General features: G+C 38.8%; 1 protein-coding gene across 3 annotated transcripts; it reads left to right on the top strand.

Moving 5' to 3' along the window:
- Positions 1-1763: 1763 nt before the first annotated feature.
- On the top strand, positions 1764-23647 carry KLRG1 (killer cell lectin like receptor G1). Of its 3 annotated transcripts, XM_023192389.1 has the most exons (6): positions 1809-1946; positions 2435-2580; positions 5100-5204; positions 8407-8576; positions 21851-21951; positions 22300-23647. In XM_023192389.1, the coding sequence occupies exons 3-6, from the start codon at positions 5168-5170 to the stop codon at positions 22409-22411; spliced, it is 420 nt and encodes a 139-aa protein (XP_023048157.1). In that variant the 5' UTR covers positions 1809-1946; positions 2435-2580; positions 5100-5167; the 3' UTR covers positions 22412-23647. The 3 variants fall into 3 exon arrangements, with proteins under 3 accessions (XP_023048156.1, XP_023048157.1, XP_023048158.1); XM_023192388.3 differs by lacking the exon at positions 2435-2580 and having other exon boundaries at positions 1764-1946; XM_023192390.3 differs by lacking the exons at positions 1809-1946; positions 2435-2580 and adding an exon at positions 1962-2143.
- The last annotated feature ends 785 nt before the right edge of the window (positions 23648-24432 follow it).

Raw genomic sequence — 24432 nt, 5'->3', positions numbered from 1 at the left:
GATTCCTCATATAAGTGGAATCACACATTTTGTGATCAGTTCATTTCACTTAGTATAATGTTTTCAAGGTTCATCAGTGTTGTAAAGTATGACAGGATTTCCTTTCTAAGACTGACTAATATTCCATTGTATGTATAGACCACATTTTGTTTGTTTGCCTTCATATTAAGGGTGTGAAAATTTGTTCTCAGAGGCAGCTAAACTATCAGTGACTCTCTTTGGTGATGTTAAGTTTTCGTTTGTTTGTTTTTGGTTGGTGCTACTAAGCAATATATCACCTCTGTTCTCCCTGTTCAGCTCTTGGCCCTGCAGGAACTCTCTCAGCTTGGACTTGCAGAGTTTTGTCCTATGTCTGCGCAGCCTAGAACTTAGCTACAGACAGTGAATTCCTACATAGTCTTAAGGGTGCCTCTCTCTTGTGAATTACCCTGCCCTGCAAATTGCAGCCATTTAAGCAGCTCAAAACCCCAATCTCTGCCTCCTCATTTTAGTAAGACTGCTGTTCTGTTTAGGCATCATTTTTGTGCTCTGTACTAGAAAGTGGTCCACTCACCTTTGTGTTCTCTCAAGGATCACAGTGCTGCCTGTGTGTTCCTGAAAATAGCTGCCTCGTGTATTTTGCCATGTGTAATATTTCGATTGGAGAGTAAATCTAATGCCATTCTGTCATGACTGGAGGCAGAAATATATTTGTTTTTATTAATATGCCCTCCCTGTTTCTCTTCTTTTATCCTTATACAGTCTATCTTGATGATCTTATCCATTCTTAGAAGTTTCAATACCCTTTCTGTTTTCCTTACTTTAAGTTTTGTTTTTTTAGACGGAGTTTCACTCTTGTTGCCCAGGCTGGAGTACAATGGTGTTATCCCAGCTCACTGCAACCTCTGCTTTCTAGTTTCAAGCAATTTTCATGCCTCAGCCTCCTGAGTAGCTGCGATTTCAGGTGCCCACCACCATGCCCAGCTAATTTTTTTGTATTTTTAGTAGAGACGGGATTTCACCATGTTGGCCAGGCTGGTCTTGAACTCCTGACCTCAGGTGATTCACTTGCCTCAGTCTCCCAAAGTGCCGAGATTACAGGCGTGAGCCACCACGCCTGGCCTACTTTAACTTCTTATTAACTTTTCACCTACTAAAAATAAGTTACTAAGATGTTAGAATGTATTTGTTTACTTTGCTCTTCTTTTTAGTCGTCTTTGCTTGTAAAAATAAGACAACAGAAAAAATTTAATGGAATTTCTGATACTGTGAAGGGTAAAGATGATAGCACAATTTGAACAATGTTTTGGGGAAGATGTGGTTATGTCATATTCACAAGACATATCTGGGCAATAGTCCATTTCTCCCATGATTCCAGGCATGCACCCAACAGTCCATTTCATTATTGCTTATCACTGCCCAAAAGTTCCAAGAAATGATGAAATCAGTCTCTTTTGGTATACATCTATACATACATACAGTTTCATTTCACATACATTTTTCAGAAGGAAACAAAGCAGAGAAAAAATTCTGAGAGAAATTCGTAGCTAGTAACCACTCTCACTTTTATTTTAGTTTCCATAACTGAAATTGCTGGACTTGAGAGCAATTTTTCCTTGCTCAACAGAATTAGGTGACATGGGGAATCAATTCAATATATATTAAATGAGCATCTAGAGTATCATGGGGCAAAAAAATAGCAACTTAAAATATTAATTTCTATAGGCAGTCCCCAAATTTGAATCATTTCCTGAAAAATTACTTCTGCTTTTGTCAAGTTTCCTGCTAGCAGTTTAGAGATTGGGCTATTTCCTGACTGATACATATCCCTTCACACTTCGATAATTTAACTCTCTCAACTGCATGTGAAAGATCTTAGCTGAAGATGACTGACAGTGTTATTTATTCCATGTTAGAGTTGCCTACGGCAACCCAAGCCCAGAATGACTACGGACCACAGCAAAAATGTGAGTTAACCAAGGTAGCATGGAAGACGATGCATAGTGACTGTAGGCTACGGATGAATGGGGCGTAGAATAAGTTTAAAGCAGAGGATGCAGAACAATCGAGGATAATTTGAGGAAATACTTTTGGTTCAGTTTAAAGTCCAGAGTTGGAATATGAAAAATTGGTATATGGTACAGGATCCGATCTTAGGCCTCAGGTAAACCCTTTTCTAATCATTCACTTCTTTGATCGCATCTTAGAAACCCAACCTAGGGCATTGCCATTATTCCTTCTTGCTCCTATCTAAAGCGGGAACTTTGTTGGGAGAACTTGATCTCTTTAGCTATATTCGGAGTAACCTTGGACCAGCTGTTTAAAAGTATGGCTGTTTTCTGACTATGGAATGAGGAGGACACCAATAGTTTTGCTGGTGGATAATAGTAAGAGTCTTGTCAGGAAAAAAACTGATTAGCATATCTAGATTTTTTTTTTTTTTTTTTAACTTCAGTGTTGCACTAGAATGGTGACAGGGAAGAAACAGGGAAGAAAAAGCATCAAGAACACTGCAGATAATAGTCTCTGTGACTGAGGATTTGAAGGCAAAAGAGCCATTTTTACATAGAGCCCTGAGAGAACATTATCTGAGACAGACAGGTAATAGTGTAAATGCCAAAATTAATCCTTGATTTTGTATCTTAGGCAGTAAACTCCCACGAGGTATATTCCTTAGGGTAGTTCCCTAAGCTTTCTCTCTTTTTACTACATAGTTTTACTATTATAATTTTTAATGTCTTTTGAGAGTGTTGCCTTAATTTGCTAAATCATTCTAGTATACTTGGGATATTTAGACTTATTTCTATTACTATAAATTATACAGCATTGGACATCTTTATTTGTGTAATCTTTTCCTATTTTTGAATTATATCTGTGTTAATTTCTAAGGAATAGAAATATTAAGTTAGAAGTAATGTATATCTCAAAGTATATGTTCAAGGTCACACAAAACTGGTAATAAATTGGAACCTACTTGGAACTATTTAGAGGCTTTCAATATACACTTAAAGTAATTTTAAAAATTTATTTTACTTCTTGAATTGGCTTGTGGTTACACAAATACAATTATGCTTTGATACCTTTAATTTAGCATAACACAAGAATGAACGTTTGTGTATTTCATTAAATGTTCTCCTGTGATGCAAATGTCTTTTTAAAAGTTTTACTAGAAATCTAATGCCTTTGGATTCATCAGTCCAAATACTTATTATGCAGAATTCTCTCTTTATGAAGGCATCTCTCATTATACATTTTTTTCTTTATGAAGTTTAGAATACTCCATAGATACACACATAGATAGAATAATTTATCTAAAATGTAAACAGAAAATTGAAGCCCAAATAGGCAAGTTTAATTTCCTAATTAAAGGTTATTAAACAAAGGAATCAAAATTAGAACTTAAATGTCATCTTACTTCACAGAGTTTTGCTCGTTACATGTAATTTCTACACTATCGGACTATGAGATACCTTCGATTTTAAAATAAAGATTTGCTGAAAATACTTCCATTGTTCAAATTTAAAATTTAGATTTAGGTTGTGTGCAACATAGGTAACATGAAGTAGTGTCCTCTGCTTAAACATGGCATCAACCTAAACTTACTGCTCTTTTAATAATGACAGTTTACAAAGCACTTTTGAAATATAGATTATTTTTATCTAAATTTTATGTATTTAAATTTTGAATAGATAATATGTTTACATGGTTCAAAATTCAAAAGGTACAAAAGAAAATAAGGTAAAAAGCCTTTTTCCTATCTTGTCTCCAGTGACTGTATTTTCCATTCCAGAAGCAAACAATGTTATCAGATTCTTGGGTGTATTTGCAGAGATACTTGTATACCCTGTTCTGCAGAACATTTCTTTGTCTTGACTATATATCTTACAAAATATTCCATATCAGTTAAAAAAAAAGCCAGTCTTTATTAGAAGCTGTATATTCACTTTATGGATATATCAAAAATGTATTTGACTGGCCTTTTACTGATAGAATGTAGATTGCATTCAGTCTTCTCCTCCTACAAATATTGCTGCCACGAATAAATATGACATTTTGCACGTGTGAGTATCTGTAGGAAAAATTTCTTAAGGAGAAATTTCTAGGTCAAAGGGTAAATGCCTTTGCCATTTTGGTAGATATTGCCAAATTGTCCTCCAAAGAGGCACCAATTTGTATTCTCACCACCTGAGTATGAGACAGTATAAGTCACAATTTCAAGGGAAAAAAGCATTCTTTATCTTGATGAATACAGTAAGTTCTTTGATATAGGTGTTAGTGGTTACCTTAGACTTTAGAGCAAGTTCCTCATACATCTAGAAAAGGAATCTTTTTTTTTTTTTTTTTTTGAGACGGAGTCTCGCTCTGTCGCCCAGGCTGGAGTGCAGTGGCCAGATCTCAGCTCACTGCAAGCTCCGCGCCCCAGGTTTACACCATTCTCCTGCCTCAGCCTCCTGAGTAGCTGGGACTACAGACGCCCGCCACCTCACCCGGCTAGTTTTTTGTATTTTTTAGTAGAGACGGGGTTTCACCGTATTAGCCAGGATGGTCTCGATCTCCTGACCTCATGATCCGCCCGTCTCGGCTTCCCAAAGTGCTGGGATTACAGGCTTGAGCCACCGCGCCCGGCCAGGAATTTATTATTATTATTATTATTTATTTTTTATTATACTTTACGTTCTAGGGTACATGTGCATAACGTGCAGGTTTGTTACATATGTATACTTGTGCCATGTTGGTGTGCTGCACCCATCAACTCGTCAGCACCCATCAACTCGTCATTTACATCAGGTATAACTCCCAATGCAATCCCTCCCCCCTCCCCCCTCCCCGTGATAGGCCCCAGTGTGTGATGTTCCCCTTCCTGAGTCCAAGTGATCTCATTGTTCAGTTCCCACCTATGAGTGAGAACATGCGGTGTTTGGTTTTCTGTTCTTGCCATAGTTTGCTGAGAATGATGGTTTCCAGCTGCATCCATGTCCCTACAAAGGAATCTTTATGGCCTGGATCTCAGTTTCCATTAGGCCAAACTGCTTTAAGATGCGGTATCCTTCCCTGACTTTCTCTTTTCTTTCAACCTATCTTCTGACTCAGGATTGTGCTTTTACTCTCTGTTGTTGCAGCTGCCTCTTCCAGGCCTTCTTGTTCTTGCCTTGTGGCAATAGCTTTGGGGCTTCTGACTGCAGTTCTTATGAGTGTGCTGCTGTACCAGTGGATCCTGTGCCAGGGTAAGTGCAAACTTAAACCAAAATTAATCTTTCATTTTATATTATAAAAGCAATATAACATAGCAGGAGCTTTGAAAAATCAAAAAATAATTCAAACAAAATATATCAACATCCTTATACAACTATTTCCTGGGTATAGCCTCCTCATCTTTGACCATGTGCATTTGTGTCAGCGTGTATTTTCTTTTTGTTTTTTGAGAGAGGGTCTCCCTCTGTCACCCAGGCTGTGGGTGATAGATTTGTGTGCTGCTATACCAGTGGACCCTGTGTCACTGTACAGTCACAGCTCACTGCAGCCTTGACCTCCTTAGGCTCAAGTGATCCACCTCAGCCGCTTGAATAGCTGGGACCACAGGCACATACCACCATGCCTGGCTAATTTTTGTATTATTATTATTGCTATTATTATTATTATTATTTTGTAGAGGCATTTCACCATGTTGCCCAGAATGATCTTGAACTCCTGGGCTCAAGGCATTCGCCCTTCTTGGCCTCCCAAAGTGCTGGGATTACAGGTGTGAGCCACTGCACCTGACCATATTTTCTTCATAGAACTGCAATCAAGTCGTTTTAAAATTTCTCCCACCTTTCTTTCTTCTAATTTAAGGCTGAGAATAGTTCTTATCGTAGTATGCTCATAATTTTGTATATTGCTTTTTAATTTTATGTTGCCAGAAACATTTTTGTACTGCCATGTGTATTGTGATACTTGAATTATAATATTAATGATGTTTAACTTTTCACATAATAGATATATCATAATGTAATTAAACATATTCTGGGTTTTTTTTTTTTTTTTTTTTGCCATTCTGGTGCTTTCACATTTTCTAAAACTAATTTTTCTAAGTTTAGTTCTTCTAGGTCCTTAAATTTAATGATCTAGAGGGCTTTCAGTTTATTGTTTTACAGTCTGGAGTCCTAGCTTAGGTTTATGTTTTTAGGGGATGATAGTGACAGATTATACAGAAATGATTTATTAGGATTCTTTTTTTTTAAATTAAAAAAATTTTTTTTTGAGACAGAGTCTTGCAATGTCACCTGGGCTGGAGTACAATGGCGTGATCTCGGCTCACTGCAACCTCTGCCTCCCAGGTTCAAGCAATTCTCATGCCTCAGCCTCCCATGTAGCTGGGATTACAGGCACTCGCCACCATGCCTGGCTAAGTTTTTGTATTTTTATTAGAGATGGGGTTTCACTATGTTGGCCAGGCTGGTCTCGAACTCCTGACTTTGTGATCTGCCCTCCTCAGCCTCCCAAAGTGCTGGGATTACAGGTGTGAGCCACTGCGCTCTGCCGATTTATTAGGATTCTAAGAGTTTAGCTCCAGGGTTTCTACCTCAGATCCAAGTCTGACTTTTGACAAAAAGGAACTCCTAGGGAAGTTGGGAATTTCTAATCCAGGCTGACTAATGTCACAGTCATATGGAAAAAGCACAAATCTATAAGGTGCCAATTTAACAGCTTGATCTCCAAAACTTACGTTGGTTGTATGCCAGGTCTTCTTAGAGAATAATTATCAAATATTTATATGAAAAGTACTACTTTCCCCACTTTGTAACTCCCAAATCTAGAGTAGATATATACTCTATTCTGTAATTATGTATCTACACATGTGCTCATGGAATATAATGGCTCATACTTGCTCACTGTAGAATTGTGCTTATGGTGAGTTTATGCAAATATGTTTAAGTATTGAAACTGAAGTAGAAAATCAGTAGAATTTTGGAATCTTGGTTGGAATTACCTTGAAAGCATATTCAGTTCCCTTTCATTTTTGATTGTTTTTGAGACAATGTCTTGCTCTGTTGCCCAGGCTGGAGTGCAGTGGTGTGATCTTGGCTCACTGCAACCTCTGCCTCCTGGGTTCAAGTGATTCTCATGTCTCAGCTCCTAAGTAGCTGGAATTACAGGCAGGTACCACCATGCCAGCTGATTTTTTTGTATTTTTAGTAGCGATGAGGTTTCACCATGTTGGCCAGGCTGGTCTTGAACTCCTGGACTCATGTGAGCCACGTGCCTCGGCCTCCCAAAATGCTGGTATTACAGGAGTGAGCCACCATGCCTGGCCAGTTCCCTTTCTTTTTTTTTTTTTTTTGAGACTGAGTCTTGCTCTGTCGCCCAGGCTGGAGTGCAGTGGCCGGATCTTAGCTCACTGCAAGCTCCACCTCTCGGGTTTACGCCATTCTCCTGCCTCAGCCTCCCGAGTAGCTGGGACTACAGGTGCCCGCCACCTCACCCGGCTAGTTTTTTGTATTTTTTAGTAGAGACGGGGTTTCACCATATTAGCCAGGATGGTCTTGATCTCCTGACCTCGTGATCCGCCTGTCTCAGCCTCCCAGAGTGCTGGGATTACAGGCTTGAGCCACCGCGCCCTGCCTCATCTTAACAAAACTATGAGCCAACCATTTTAAAGGAATGCGGATCTTCCGTATTTAAAAGATCATGGTTAGAACATTCCATCACTTTTCACTTTAGCACCTGTTATGCTTCTCTGCCAGAAAACCCTTTTTAAAAAATATCAATGTAAGTTCTTTTTGCTGAAGTATAAGTGTTTTTTTCCAGTTTTCAATGGTGAGAGTTACATCTGTGATAATAAAAAAGCAAAACCTAGTTTAAAAGCATTTAAACTTTTTATTTATTTTATAAACAAAGTTTATTCTAGCAAAACCTAGAATAAAAAGCATTCTAGTTAAGTTTGCTTTTCCTAGTTTCTTTCTTTCTTTCTTTTTTTTTTTTTTTTGTGCATTTTTGGTTGGGCATTCTGAATGATTCTGCCTGATTTAAGTAATATACATTATGCAATTATGCAATGTATACACTGAGCAAAGACAGTACACAGACACATATCATACAAGCACACAGTTATCTGGTGTGTGTATATTACATGTGCACAGAGATCTCTAGCACAAGTAAAGTACTTGCTCCAGAGTTTTCAGGCAGATTGTTCTACATTTTCTTCTTTGCTCCTTCAGTTATAGTCCTATTCTTGTGTAGTGGAATACATACTTAGTGGATGATGGGGGTGGACATTATGAGGTATTCAAATTGAGACCATGCATTGTTACACATTTCTCTAACCCTTAATCTGAAAAGTGGTGGAGCAGGGAAGACCTGGGACTGCCATATTCCATTTTATCTCCCATTTTGTTTCCAAGACTGAGTGGTCCATAAAGATGTGAACCAGGTCCTCTTCTTTCCTAGGCTCCAAGTACTCTACTTGTGCCAACTGTCCTAGCTGCCCAGACCACTGGATGAAATATGGTAACAGTTGTTATTATTTCTCAGTGGAGAAAAAGGACTGGAATTCTAGTCTGGAATTCTGCCTAGCCAGAGACTCACACCTCCTTATGATAACGGACAAACAGGAAATGGTAAATGCAAACATTTAGAAAATGTAGGGGTTTTGTTTTGTTTTGTTTTGTTTTTTCTTAGCTGCTGTTTAAATGGATCATGTATCCTCTTTTGAGGAACAGAAGGAATCTGTGATTTGAGGGGGATACTGTATTCTTCCGCTTCCCTCTTCTTCTCTTTCCTCTTCCTCTACTTCTGCCTTCTTTCCTCTCTTCCCCACTCTTTACTCTTATGCTGTCTGCTCCAACAAACCTCAGTTACAGCAACCCAGATGCTTGCATAGCATGTAAGTGTGTATGTGGGGCAAGGAGGCAGAAGCATGGTGAGTGTTTTGGAGAGGAATTAGACCTGAAATACAGCTCTAGTTAAAAGAAGTCTTAGGTCCGGAAACATACAGGTCCAACAACAAGGTAGCAGATTGTTGTTGTTTTTTGTTTGTTTGTTTTGTTTTTCTGAGATGGAGTCTCCCTCTGTCATCCAGGCTGGAGCACAGTGGCATGATCTGGGCTCACGGCAACCTCCGCCTCCCAGGTTCAAGTGATTCTCCTTCCTCAGCCTCCCAAGTAGCTGGAATTACGGGCGCCCGCCATCACGCCTGGCTAATTTTTTGTATTTTTGTAGAGACGGGATTTCACCATGTTAGCCAGGATGGTCTCGCTCTCCTGATCTCGTGATCTGCCCGCCTCAGCCTCCCAAAGTGCTGGGATTACAGGCGTGAGTCACCGTGCCAGGCCTGGCAGCAGATTCTTATATAGTGGAACTTGGGAGGGAGGGAAAGATAGAGATCACGGGGACAGAGTGATTGTGATAAGGGCTTAAATGCCTTCTTTTAAAAAGTTTTCCCTTTATTCACTGGAATGCAGTAAGTTCCAGACTGCAGTGTCGAGAAAGTTGGGATATAAGCACGTGTATTTGTGTGTGTGTGTGTGTGTGTGTGTGTGTGTGTGTGGTGGCCTCCACTTCCTTCGGGCCCCTCAGATCCTTCCTATCCACCCAGCAATCTCTTGGAAAAGAACTTGCTATTGGTCCTAGACCATCTCAAGGCAACACAAGGAATTGACATCCTGAGGTTGCGTAGTATAAAAATCAATCAAATTCGAATTTGTCAACATAAATAACATCTATAAGGAAAACAAGAAATCTTAGTTTTGTCTTTAGCACTAATTTAATACTGATTTTTGTGTTTTGCTATTGTTTTCTGTTTTCTTTTTTGGGGTAGAATCTAGTCACAGAGAACAGTTTATTGAGAATTAAACTATATTAACTTACCTTGGAAAAAATCCAGAGGTTACTCTAAAGCAGCTGGGGAGAACATATAGTTCCTAAATTTCATAACTACCTATACAGCTACCTATATAAAGCATACAGATTCTTGTTTTCTGTCAAAGAAGCACTTACTCCTTTGGAATTCCACATAGAATCTAAACTCTAAATCATTCCACATATGTGACTAACATTTTTTTTTTAAGTCTTCTCTACGTGAGGTGGCAGAATGCATTGAGTCATACTCATTAAACATGCCATCTTAGTTTTATGGCCTCCAGCAAAATAGCCTTGCTTTCTGGACCTTGTAGCAACCCCTATTCTCATTCTGATATAGTGACTCTGAGGATTCAAGCTGACTGAAGTAAATAGCAGAAATGAGCCATGAATTTGAAACATTGAGGGCAAAACTGATCAACAGGAGTCGTGAGTCATACATAGCACAAGACACTGCCACAGAAAATTGTGGTATAGCAGCTACTATACATTTCACAGTGTGATCATGAGAGGTGAGGAGGGAAAAGATGAAGGGCACAGAACGTCTGGGAAAACGGCAATATTGCTGTTTCTCTGAGGTACCCAGAGGAAGGGCAGGATCATTAGAGGGATTTTGTCCTTCCTTTGTATCCTTACATGCCGCCATTGCTGAGACTATTGTTGAGTAAAACCAGCAGAGTTACACTCACGGCATTTCCAAATTGAGTTTATTTTCTCTTAAGGCTCCGTGGGGCCAGATCAGTGCTAGAGAGGGTGGAATGTCCCTGCTAGATGTCATAAGTTTGGCCTTTGACACTCCTCTGGAATCTTACTTGATTCTCTGCTTTGATTGTTTTTCTTGCTCTGACTTTTGTCAGATTCTGTAGAACCGAATTGACTTCTACGTGACCTGCTGCATCTCTTGTTCTAGTGTTACTATTCTTTTGTTCTCGGGGCAAGATTTACAGACTATTTTGAGGTATCTACAATGTTTCTAGTATCATACTGGGGTCTGAGCCACTACCAAAAGAGCAAAAAGTAAAAATAAAAAAGAGAGCTCTATGGATCTGTTAAAACTGAAGTTTTTCAAACTGGCATTCCATTGGTGGAAAGTGCTGCTAGAGAATTTCGTTGCTATATGTAGAATCTACATGCCTATGGAAAATATCCCTCTCATGCTGTTAAATGGTCATCTTTCATTGAGATACTTAAGTAAAGTTAACCTCCTATCTTAGATCACTTACGGCAAAGTGTACAATAATAACAGAGGCTACTGTGGATTGAGCACCTGCTTTTTGCCAGGTGTTTTATGTATAGTATTCTTTTGTTTTGTTTTTTTTTTCCTTTTTGAGAAGGAGTTTTGCTCTTGTTGCCCAGGCTGAAGTGCAGTGGCACAATCTCGGCTCACTGCAACCTCTGCCTCCAGGGTTCAAGCGATTCTCCTCTTTAGCCTCCCGAGTAGCTGGGGTTACAGGCGCCTGCCACCACGCCTGGCCTTTATGTATAGTATTCTTAATCGTCACAGCAATTCTGAAAAATAGAGTTCCACATCCCCATTTTGTTGGTGAATGAATAAAATTCAGAGGAATTGGCTGGGCGTGGTGGCTCCTGCCTATAATCCCAGCACTTTTGAGAGGCTGAGATGGGTGGATCACTTGAGGTCAGGAGTTCAAGAGCAGCCTGGCTACAACGGTGAAACCCCGTCTCTGCTAAAAATACAAAAATTAGCTGGGCATGCTGTTGTGCACCTGTAATCCCAGCTTCTTGGGAGGCTGAGGCACCCGACTCGTTTGAACCCACAAGGTGGAGGCTGCAGTGAGCTGAGACCAGCACCACTGCACTACAGCTTAGGCAGCAAAGTGAGACACTGTTTAAAAAAAAAAAAAAATCAGAGAATTAATGAGTATAAGTCTAAGGCTACAAATCTGGCAGAGCCAAATTTTAAATTCTACTCCAGTGGGCACAGTGGCTCACGCCTGTAATCCTAGCACTTTGCGAGGCCATGGCAGGTGGATTGCCTGAACCCAGAATTCAAGACCAGCCTGGGCAACATGGCGAGACCCTGCCTCTACAAAAAAATACAGAAATTAGCTGGGTGTGGTGGCATGCACCTATGGTCCCAGCTACTCGGGAGGCTGAGGTGGGAGAGTTGCCTGAGCCCAGGAAGTCAAGTGCAGATCACAGCACTGCATTCCAGCCTGGGCAATGGAGTGAGAGTCTGTCTCAAAAAAAAAAAAAAAAAATTCACATCAACTCACCTTCAAAGTCACTTGTAGAAATATTGTATTTGACAGCTTCCAGAATCCATTTTGCACATGTTCAACAAGATAACTTTTTCTACTAATTGTCTTCTTGTTTCTTTTCTATACATATTTAAATTTTTTTTGAATTTGACATACAGAATGTACATTGTATGACCGTGGAGATTTAAATTTATTTATTGTGATGAGGTCTCACTATATTGCCCAGTGTGGTCTTGAACTCCTGGGCTCAAGTGATCCTCCCGCCTTGGTCTCCCAAAGTGCTAGGATTATAGGCTTAAATATATTTAAAATAGTGAGATGCTTACTTATTGTCTCTTTTTTTCTCTCTGGGACCTTAAGATTATTCTTGATAGAGAAAATAAAAACAAAATGGAAATTAAATTGCTCTGTTATTTTCTCATTTTTGTGTTAACATGATAGCATCAGCCCTTACTCCTTCTTGCCCTTTCAGTATATCTTTAGATGTTTGGATATATTCAAATTCTTGATTTTTCTTGCCATTTTCCCCTCACCAAGCTCAGTTCATCCTGGATGTTGTTAGCCCTGATTCCTTATAGTTATTGGTATGTTATTTTAAAGTATGCATTCATTAGTGAGTTCCCAGTGAAACTGCTTTGATTTCTTTAAATCTATTCTGATGTTCCTTGCCCTGTAATATCTCTCTTCCTCATTATCATAATTTGGAATTATATGATCCAACTTTACTGTTGTAACAACCTCTCATTCAACTTTACCTGTCTTCCTAAACTTGGGATTCCCTGAACTTCTGGCATGGGATTCTCACATATTTAGGATTTACATCTAATAATACCCAAGGTTTCCTTCTTTGGGTACAGCAATACAAACACTAGGGTAACATGGTCACTTTTCTGTATATTTTTAATCGGGTAATGAAAACAGCTTGGTTTCTTTCAGACAGTCATGAGTATGCTTCTACTGTATTTCTTACTAGCTGTGTGAACTTCAGCAACTTCCTTAACCTTTTTGACTCTCAGTTTCCTCATGTACAAAGTGAAGATAGAACTTTTTGACTGGCTGGGCGCCGTGGCTCACACCTGTAATCCCAGCACTTTGGGAGGCCGAGGCGGGTGGATCATTTGAGGTTCGAAGTTCAAGACCTGGCCAACATGGTGAAACCCCATCTATACTAAAAATACAAAAAATTAGCTGGGCGTGGTGGCACACACCTGTAATCCCAGCTACTCAGAAGGCTGAGGCAGGAGAATCACTTGAGCCCTGGAGGCAGAGGTCGCAGTGAGCCGAGATCAGGCCACTGCACTGCAGCCTGGGAGACAGAATGATACTCTGTCTCAAAAACACAAAAAAACTCAAACAACAATAGAAAGTCCAGAGCCAAAAATAACTTTTACTTTGCTCTTCTGTGTCCCAAGACACAATTTCAGTAAAAGATACATCACAGAATAAATTATGACTTGTTGAATTGAGTATTTTGTTTATGAGGAAATCTGAGATGCTATGTCAGAAGATTCAAAGAAATGGCTGGAAACAGGGTAGATGGTAGAGGAACTGTTTTACTCTGGAGGTCTTCACAGTCTGGTAATGTGTGTCTTTTGTCACGCTTCTTTATAATCAGATTGAGCAGCTAGTGTGAACTGCATAACAAGGGATGGGCATGATAGGCTAGGATATTTCCTCTATTTTTTAACTTGAAAAATTGTGGGAAAATATGCATAACATAAAATTTACTATTTTAACCATTTTCAAGTGTACAATTCGGTGGCATTAAGTACGTTCCTATTGCTGTACAGCCATCACTACCATCATCTCCAGAAACTTTTCATCATCCCCAGCTGAAGGGCTGTACCTCTTAAACAATAACTCCTCTCCCTCTAGCTCCTGGTGATCACTGTTCTACTTATCGTCTCTATGAATTTGCCTGTTCTGTCCTTCAGTGTCTAGCTTATTCACTTAGAATAATGTTTTCAAGGTTCTTCCATGTTGTAGCATGTTATCAAAGTGATGGCTGAATAACATTCTATTTTATGGATATACTACATTTTATTTGTCCATTTATCCATTTATCCTGTTGAGAATAAGGCTGCTGTGAACTTGGATATCCATCTGTTGACGGACATTGTTTCCACAAGCTTTTAAAAAGAGGAGCAAATGATGATTGGTAGAGCAGAGCTTATTGACTTTTAGCATTGCGTACTTACGCAAAATTATAGGGAAAATTCTTACTGATATTAAGCTATAGTAATTTGTAACCTGTCGAATTTTCCTTTGAAATTTCTTAATGTTATTTGCATGTTTTTAGATGATGGTAATTAATGTGTTCATATTATAGGATATCTGAAAAGTCTGGAAACAGGCTAAACTGATTTTTAAACTGTAAGTTACATTTTCAAGTAATACGCTCTATATTTTTACTCAATCTTGAGACGTGTTTTCAAGTGAAACATCTCTAAATTTAAAGCAATAGACATAATTATTTTTAGACTTTATGAGTACTCTGTATTGTAATTTTTTTCAAATTAGTAATTACATCCTTTGCTTTAAATACTTCACCTGAAAAAGTTCTGAAGAAAAACACAATAATGATATTATTTGAAAATATGAGGCTGTAGGGTTCCCCAGTTCCTGGCTTTCTTTCTGTACATTGGCTGAAAATCGCAGAGGGCCTTGACTGCCCTATGACCTACCCAGCTACAGGTTTTTCCCCTGCAGGCTCCAACCCAAACCCCAGCCTTGAACATTTCCAGTCACTGATAAAGGTATCTAGGTTGCAGCTCAAAACACTGAAATAAAGTAGCCCCAGCCCTAAGTCAGATTCCTTAAACCCTTATAAAAGCTCCATCTCTGACCCCCTTGCTGTGGATGTACGTAGGTCAAACGTTCCTTTTCTCTGACTGTCCATCGTGAGGATTGCTGCAGCCCTCTGTAAGTTCCCATAATAGATGCTTTGCACGGATCACCTTGACGTTGAGTGCTTTATTCTATGGTATCCCAACCAGCCCCATCTCATGATGGTTTGAGGCTCTCCCTTGTGGGAATTCCCCTGTCGCTGCTTTCGGGATGATTTTAGCCACGGGTTTGGTGGGACAAAACAGAACTATACTGTCAAAAAATACCTTTATCCTATGTTTTTAGGTGTTTTGGAACCTGTTATTTTATATTCTGCTTTTATCAAATAGCATTATTTCATTCTTGGCTTTTGCTAAGCATTAAATTATTCCAGGTAATAAAAAATTGCAACCAGATTTTATTTTAGTTTTAAACATTATTTTTACACATTCTGCATCATTTCACTATTGCTTAAATCTTTTCATATTCTTAGATACAATTCTACTTATTTTCAATTGTCATGAGCTATGAGCATATTTATAGAAATCATTTTGCTTGCTGTCATTTATTTACATTATATTCCCTAGAATTAAGTTGGCTAATCAAAAGATATAATTTTATAGTTTCCATGTATTATTAGTTTTTCTTAATATGGGTTGAAATAACTTACATGCATTCTGTAAACCATGTTAATTTGGAAGTTTAAGGAATATGCTTTGTGCCTTAATGATATTTTAATTTCAATTAAAAATATTACATACAGAAGTGTGTGTGGAAGTTATAAATGTTGAACTAAAAAAGCAAAAAAGGAAAAGAAAAGAAAAAGTGCACCTGATTTTGTTTGTTTGGATTTTATCTTCACTTTGCTTTTAGGGTTTGCATTTTTTCTAAAATATAAGCAAACATTACAAACGCTAAGTGACATAACACCTAAGTGTTCTAGCTCACACCTTCTCTGGGTGACAAGAGTTCTGAGTTACCATCTTTACCTATACTTTTGTTGTTGTTGTTTGAGACTCTCACCCAGGCTGGAGTGCAATGGCACAATCTCATCTCACTGCAACCTCCACCTCCCAGGCTCAAATGATCCTATTATTTCAACCTCCCAAGTAGCTGGGACTACAGACATGTGCCACCTTGCCTGGCTAATTTTCATATTTTTTGTATTAATGGGGTTTTGCCATGATGCCCAGGCTGATCTTGAACTCCTGGGCTCAAGAGATTTTCCTGCCTTGACTTCCCGAAATGCTGGAATTACAGGTGTGAGCCACTGCAGCAGACTAATTTATACTTTCATGCTGTTTCTACAGTTATACTTTCTACAATTTCTACTTTCATGCTGCTTCTATATTCTCTCTCTCTCACTCTAATACACACACACACACACACACACACACACACACATCCATGAGTACATAGAATAGGTTTTAGCACTATGGTTTTGAAGGCCTCTTCCAAGTGGAAGATTTTCGAGTGAAGGTTTCATAATAAACATTTTCAATATCCACCCTCACCAATGAGAAGTTGTAAAAGGACTGACTGATCAAGTGACTTAGAATTATATGGGTCTTGAGAGTAGTAAATGAGCACAGGATTGGGGTTTGTACATGGGCATTACCCAATCCTAGCTCTTCAGACTCTAATTGAAGTTTCTGAGCAAATCTTTATCAATTTCTGTGCTTCATTAGCTGCTATTCCTCCTCTTGAAATGAAAGAAAAAGAAATGGACTATTTTTCTCATAATTCCAATGGAGAAATTGGGAATTACTCTTTTATTCCTTTCGTTAATTTTAATTAATTTATTTTTTCAAATATTTAGTTTACAATTTTTGATTCACATATACTCAAATTTTATATACTTTGAATGCAGTAACATTTATTTTTGAATCTTTTAGATCGTGGCTATCACTACCACACCAATTTTGTGAAAATATTTTTAAAAATCCATTCTTTTTTTCCTAATTTAAATAATTCTTTAAACAAGTTGGTTAAGAAATGCAAAAATTTTAAGCTATGTTGAAAATTACAGTGTCATTTCATCTGTCGTATACTTCATTCACTCTCCTGTCTACCTCCGTACCCCCAGCATGCACAGTTAAGAGTTTTACAGAGAGAAAGTAAAAAATAGAGTTTGTGTTCAGAGGGTTTTAACTTCTTGCATCATAATACCTGATTGTGTGTTCTTTATTTCTATAAATACTTATTAAACATAATTCTTTTAAAAAGAGATGGGATCTCACTCTGTTACCCAGGCTGGAGAGCAATGGCATGATCATAGCTCACTTCAGCCTCAAACTTCTGAGGCTCAAGTGATTCTCCTCCCTGCCTCTGCCTCCCAAGTAGCTGAAACTACAAGCACATGCCACCTTGACTGGTTGGCTAAATTTTTAAATCTTTGTAAAGATAGAGTGTTACTATGTTGTCCAGGCTGGTTCTGAACTCCTGGCCTTCCAAATTGCTAGTATTATAGGCATGAGCCACTATGCCTGGTCTGCATTTATTGAGTGTAATTTTATATATTTTTCTAGGTGCTAGGGATATGGTAGTCAAGAGTTGTTGCTGTTATGATGTTTACATTTTATTTAATTAATTTATTTTTAAGGAAAATGATATTTTAAATTTAATTTTGTCATTAACATTTTTTAAATTGACACATAATTACATATATAGGGTATTTATCTGAAGGAAATAAAGTCAGTATGTTGAAGATATGTTCACTCTCATGTATATTGTAGCAATATTGACAATAGCCAAGATATGAAATCAACCTAAATGTTCAACAACAAATAAATGAATAAAGAAAACTAACAGAAGAAGAGAAAACCAAACAGTGCATGTTCTCACTCATAAGTAGGTGTTAAACAATGAGAACACATGGACACAGGGAGGGGAACATCACACACCGGGTCTGTTTGGGAGTCGGGGGCTAGGGGAGGGATAGCATTAGGAGAAATACCTAATGTAGGTGATGGGTTGATGGGTGCAGTAATCCACCATGGCATATGTATACCTATGTAACAAACCTGCACATTCTGCACATGTACCTCAGAACTTAAAGTATAATAATAAAAAACGAAATAAAGAAAATGTGGTATGTATATACACTAGAATACTAATCAGCCATAGAAAATAATGAAATCCTGTCATTCATAGCAAAATGGATGGAACTAGAGGACACCATGTTAAGTGACATAAACCAGGAACAGAAAGTTAAACACTGCATGTTCTTGCTTATGTGAAAACTAAAAAAAGGTTGACCTCAGAACAGAGGATAGAAGCAGCCAGGAAGAGCTGGGGAAGGGGAGGTTAGGGAGAGTTATGTTAAAGGATACAAATTACAGCTAGATAGGCAAAATAAGTTCTAATGTTGCAGTGGTCTCCAACATTTTTAGCACCAGGGACCTGTTTTGTGGAAGACAATGTTTCCATGGACCGTTGTGGGGGGTGGTTTCAGGATGAAACTGTTCCACCTCAGATCATCAGGCATTAGATTCTCATAAGGAACAGGCAACCTAGATCCCTCACATGCGCAGTTCACGGTAGGGTTTGTACTCCTATGAGAATCCAGTGCCGCCGCTGATCCGCTGATCTGACAGGAGGCAGAGCTCAGGCAGTAATGCTGGCTCGCCCAGCCACTCACCTTCTGCTCTGCAGCCCGGTTCCTAACAGGCCACAGATTGGTACTGTCCATAGCCTGGGGGTTGGGGACCCTTGCTCTACAGCACTGCAGGGTAACTAGAGTTAACAACCATTTATTGTATATTTTCAAATAGCTAGAAGAGAGGATTTCGAATGTTCCCAACACAAAGAAATGGTAAATGTTTGAAGGGATAGGCTAATTACCCTGCTCTGATCATTACACATTGCATACATGTTACATGTGCTTTCATTGTCTTTGGAAGAGACAGATAAAACTAAACAAATGAATATGGTGATATGTGCTTTAAAGAAAATGAAACAGTATGATGTCATAGTAAATGTGAATACTATTTTAGATTGGTTAGTTAAGGAAGGCCTCTTTCGGGAGGGAACATTTGAGTTGATATCTAGACCTGATTGGCAGCCATGTAGAAATCTCAGGAAAGATATTCCAGGCAGAGGGAAAAGCTATGCAAAGACCCTAAAGCAAGAATGACCTTGGCATGTGAAAGGAACAGAAAGAAGGCTCATGTGGCTGGCACCTAGGAAGTGAGTAAATGGTTAGCAGGGGCTAGATTATGTAGGACTGTGCGTACATTGTAAGGATTTTAGATTTTATTCTGTGTGAAAAGTGAGACCACTGGAGGACATTAATCAGGGGCACAGAGTGATGAAAAGTTTAGCACTGAGAGAGAAAACGTGAATGATTATTTGATAAGGATCCAATTCTTGGATGAATTCTTTCACCCACATGACCTCGTCTTCTCATCTCTAAAGGTGAGGATAATAATAGTTGCCTACCTTCCAAGATTGTCAAGAATTTCATAACTGGAAAGAATCCTAGAAAATATCTAAGCTAAACGCTCATAAAGAAGTTGAAGCTCGGCCAGATTAAACCACCTGCTCATCTTCAGATGGAAGGACAGAGCTAGGAGCTCCAGAATTTTGTTTCTGTTTTGTTTTCCTAAATGCCACATTGTGTATGTAGTATTTCAAATGATGTTGGGAATGAACGCAGAGGGATTTTGCAAACCTTAGAGTGCAATACAAATGTAAGAGATAATTGTTTTCAGGATACTGGGTTCTGAGAGAACAAAGTCATCATAAGGAATAGATTATTTGGGAAGAAAAGCATTGATAAACAAGTTGTACTCATTTTTCAAATGCTTCGTCTAGGAACCACCACAGTCATGTCCTGAATGGAAACAGGACCGAAACCCAGTGAAGGGAGAATAGAGGTTATTCTGACCATGAGAAATAGCACAAAAGACTCCTTTTCTCTCCTGTAGTGTCTTTACTAGAAGTGCAAAGAGGCTTTTTGCCTCTCTTTATTTTATTTTGTTTTTTTTTTGAGATAGAGTCTCACTCCGTCACCGAGGCTGAAATGCAGTGGTGCCATCTTGGCTTACTGCAATCTCTGCCTCCTGGGTTCAAGCGATTATCATGCTTCAGTCTCCCAAGTAGCTGGGATTACAGGCACCTGTCACCATGCCTAATTTTTTTTTTTTTTACTTTTTTATTTTTAGTAGAGATGAGAGTTTTGTACCACATTCACCAGGCTGGTCTCAAACTTCTGACCTCAACTGATCCACTCACCTCGGCCTCCCTAAGTGCTGAGATCACAGGCGTGAACCACTGTGCCTGGCCTTCTCTTAACTTTAGAAGAGCAACTCTATTTGTGCTCATGCAGGGTCCAAGTAGGCAAAGAGAGACAGTTAAGAGCAGAGCCCATAAATTCTTACTCTTTAGCAACCATCTTTCAGGAGTGGAATAAAAACAACATCAAAATGGGTCATCTGGTGGTATAATAATCACCATAGGCAGTTGAAATTGTGTTGCTTTTTTTTTTTTTTTTCTGAGACGGAGTCTCGCTCTGTCGCCCAGGCTGGAGTGCAGTGGCCCGATCTCAGCTCACTGCAAGCTCCGCCTCCCGGGTTCATGCCATTCTCCTGCCTCAGCCTCCCGAGTAGCTGGGAGTACAGGCACCCGCCACCTCGCCTGGCTAGTTTTTTGTACTTTTTTTAGTAGAGACGGGGTTTCACCGTGTTAGCCAGGATGGTCTCGATCTCCTGACCTCGTGATCTGCCCGTCTCGGCCTCCCAAAGTGCTGGGATTACAGGCTTGAGCCACCGCGCCCGGCCTGTGTTGCATTCTTAGTAGTTTCTAGATAAAAAAGAATATTTTATTCCAAAAGTGTTTGACCAATTAAGCTGTCATTAGAAAATATTGAAAGTGTAATTGTTAATTACACCAACACTAAATCCTACAACAAAATTACCTTAGATTATCTTTTTAACCTTTTATTTTAATCTATTTTAATCTTTAATATTTTATTTTATTTCATTTATAGAGGCAATTCTCTTAGGATATAAACTTCTTCATTTGAATATCAGACTTTGCAGATCGAAGCATCTTTTATCTCTGTTCTTTTGGGTAACATGGCACACGTAAGTGGTGTAGCCAATATACCTTTACCTTAAACTTACTCCCTTAAGAACTGTTTTTTTCTTGCCATATACAAGATTGAAAAGGACATGGAAAATGAGACTTTGGAAAAAAACCAAGAATATTGCTATAGGTTTAATCATAATTTACATACTTAAGGATGGGAAAGATGATTACTTCTGCAGCAAATGTGTAGCTTCTTTCTTTTGAAATAATCTGAATACCTATTAGGTGCTCCCTTTAATCAAGGAGAAAATTACAGTGGAAGGTAGAGATGTAATATTATCTTATTTGCTACATTATAAGAATCCAGACATGGATAGAAAGGTCAATTCTAGGATGCTGCTCCTCTCTACAGTTAACACATCTTTAGAATTAGATGTTAAATGAGAAATTAGTTATTTAGAGTGAATAGTTGTCTTATCTTGGGCTGCTCTAACAAAATACCATAGACTGGATGGCTTAAACAACGGATGTTTCTCTCTCTCAGTTCTGAAGGCTGGAAAATCCAACATCAAGGTTCTCTGGCTCCTGGTGAGGACCTTCTGGCTTGCACATGGTTGCCTTTTTGTTGTATCCTCACTTGGCAGAGAGAGTGCTTTGGTCTCTTCCTCCTCTTGTAAGGACACTAATTGCATCACGGAGGCCCTACCCTCATGGTCTTATCTACACCTAATTACTTGTTAAAGGCTCCACCAGCAGGTATCATCACATTAGGGGTTAGGGGGTCAACATACTGATTTTAGGAAGCATTCAGTCCTTAAGAGTGGTGGTGATGGAGGTGTAAAGAATGCTAGTTTGTCTTTTAATTAATTACTTAGTATAAGGAATCCAACACGGAAAGGAATAGTTGTTTGACCTTGACACTAGGTCTCTTTTTTGGTTTTCAACCTTTCTCTTAGAGCCTGCTCCAAGATTTCCTCAGTGAGGCCTTTCGCTGGGTTGGTCTGAGGAACAATTCTGGCTGGAGGTGGGAAGATGGATCACCTCTAAACTTCTCAAGGTAAGGGGCTTCAAAGGAGTGCCAAGAAAGAGAGAGAGGAAAAAGGAAAGCCAAATTATGATACTTGGGGAATAGATTAAGAAGAGCAGAGGGAGAGGAGAGGAAAAAGTGAAAAGGAGAGGAAACAGGGAACAAGGAAGGGAATGAACAATGGGTAAGGGCAAAAAAAAAAAAAAAAGGGATAACATTTTAAAGAGGCTGATGAACAATTTTAATTCTTCTGCTGTGTGGAGGAATTAGGGGCCTGAATAGGAAGAAAGAATTTGCTCAATTTTTATCCCTTCATGCCTTTCAACTCCTTTTCTGTGCGTACGGCCTCAAGTGATTGACTTTTATGATTTCTTACAGGATTTATTCTAATAGCTTGGTGCAGACATGCGGTGCCATCAACAAAAATAGTCTTCAAGCTTCAAGCTGTGAAGTTCCTTTACAGTGGGTGTGTAAGAAGGTCACACCTTGATGGATGACCACTCTGTCCTGACCCTCAGATCTGTCATGTATCCCTAAAAGGAGGGAGCTGGCCACTGGCTGTTGGGAAAGCCATGAGTATGTAGTTAGCAAATACTGAACTTGCTCAGATATGGCATTAGATGCAAGACAACGTCCTGGGGATTGATGCCTAACTGATGGATTCTCTTTGAGGCTATTTAGATATTATGTGAACAGTTTAAAGACCAGATATAAGCAAATTTTTGAAATAGGTAAGTTTGTTTTTTTGTATTTCTCAGTATGGCAACTAATGCTGCCACTCTCATCCCCATCCCAATCGTCTCTGTCAAAAATATACCTTTTTCATATTATATTCTGAGCTAATCTGATAAAATCTATGCCAATATATACTGTTGCCTATGTAGTAGGTAAGTACGTTATTGCTGTACTCCTCTAGTACATTACCTAGCCCTGATGGTATATTTCTATCCTAACAGTGACTCTTTGCAAATCAAGCTTTATTCTAAAGAATAAACCTAGCTGGCATGGTTGTGTGTACCTGTAGTCCTAGCTATTTGGGCAGCTGAGGTGGGAGGGTGGCTTGAGCCCAGGAGTTTGAGGCTGCAGTGAGCTATGATTGCGCCACTGCACTCCAGCCTGGGAGACAGAGCAAGACTCCATCTCTAAAAATAATAATAATAATAATAATAATAATAATGTGAGAATATAAATTGTGGGAAGTGAGTGAGGGCAAGGTGGTACTTCCTCCTCCTCAGCTCTTCACACTTAATGCAAAAATCCGGTCTTAATTGATTTTGTTTTTTTTCTGAGTATACATAGATGTGGTTGAATTAACCAATGTGTGATTGTATCTTTTCCATTCTGTGACTGTTTGACCTGCATATTAATTTCAAGACAGCAGTCAATTCGATAAGGCATTTTCATAGAGGAAAGTTTACAGAAACACTTTATGTGGTTAGATCACCAGATTATCTTAGGAACTAAGGCCTCAAAAATAAGAAAAACTTTATTATTTCTCCTTAGTAGAGTTTGGACATACAGAAGGAGAGAAGGCGCAGTAATGAAATAGACCATAATTCTGTAGTGTTGATGATCCTGGATTGTAATCTTTTTTTCTTTATCTCTCATAGTTTTTTTTTTTTTTAAAAAAAAACACGGACTGTATCTTATCTACCACTGTATCCCAAATACCTAAGATGGTGCTTACATTCAGTGACAAATAAATAAATGGATGAATAAAAAAAAATGAAAACTGTTCATTCTAGTTATTTCTGTTAGCCCGTAAATTAGAAGAATTAAAGATGAGAAAAACAGTATATCCTAATCCTCCCTAACTCACCAGTATGAGTCTTCAGTAGCTAACTCTAAAAAGGCAAAGGGCCAGTTAATCTGGATACAATGCTCATAGAAGGAAGTCATGGAAACAAGCTCCTGTCTCCTAGTGATCTCTTTCCTTTGGTTCTGGTGCAGGAAGTATCCCTGAGTTACGGATATGATAGTAGTGACTCTCACTTCATTAAGGATGTAATGATAGCGATTCCATGTGGGCCATGCCTTGGCCACTACAGAGTGGACAATTTCATTTACTTATTGAAAGAGAAGAAAAGGAGAACTACAGCTGGGTCTTAAATTCTCACCTGAGCAGGCAGGATGTGTGCAGACCTCCTCTGTGACTAGGGTTCAGGCCTTTTATAAGGATTTATCCACCTATTATCAGAACTGGGTGTGGTTCTTCATTGCTTTGTCTCCCTTAAGGTTGTTACAAGAGAAGTAACAGTTTATTTCCTGCTTGCTTATTTATTCCTTAGACTTATTTATGAAGGGCTGGGGTCAGTTAGTGACTCAATTCTTGTACCTTACCTAGTGAAATAAAGTTTGGTAAAACTAGGAATGAACATTTTTTGATTAGCACTTACATTGCACAGTGGACTCCTTTGATGGACATTATACATTAAACATATCTGGGACATTCAGTGTTTGGAATAAGACATTATTAAAGATAAGAACAGAGCAGTCACAAAATTAAAATGA

This window comes from Piliocolobus tephrosceles, chromosome 10 (assembly GCF_002776525.5).
Source record: "Piliocolobus tephrosceles isolate RC106 chromosome 10, ASM277652v3, whole genome shotgun sequence".
Classification (NCBI taxonomy): Eukaryota; Metazoa; Chordata; class Mammalia; order Primates; family Cercopithecidae; genus Piliocolobus; species Piliocolobus tephrosceles.
This window is presented reverse-complemented; position numbering and strand designations above follow the sequence as displayed.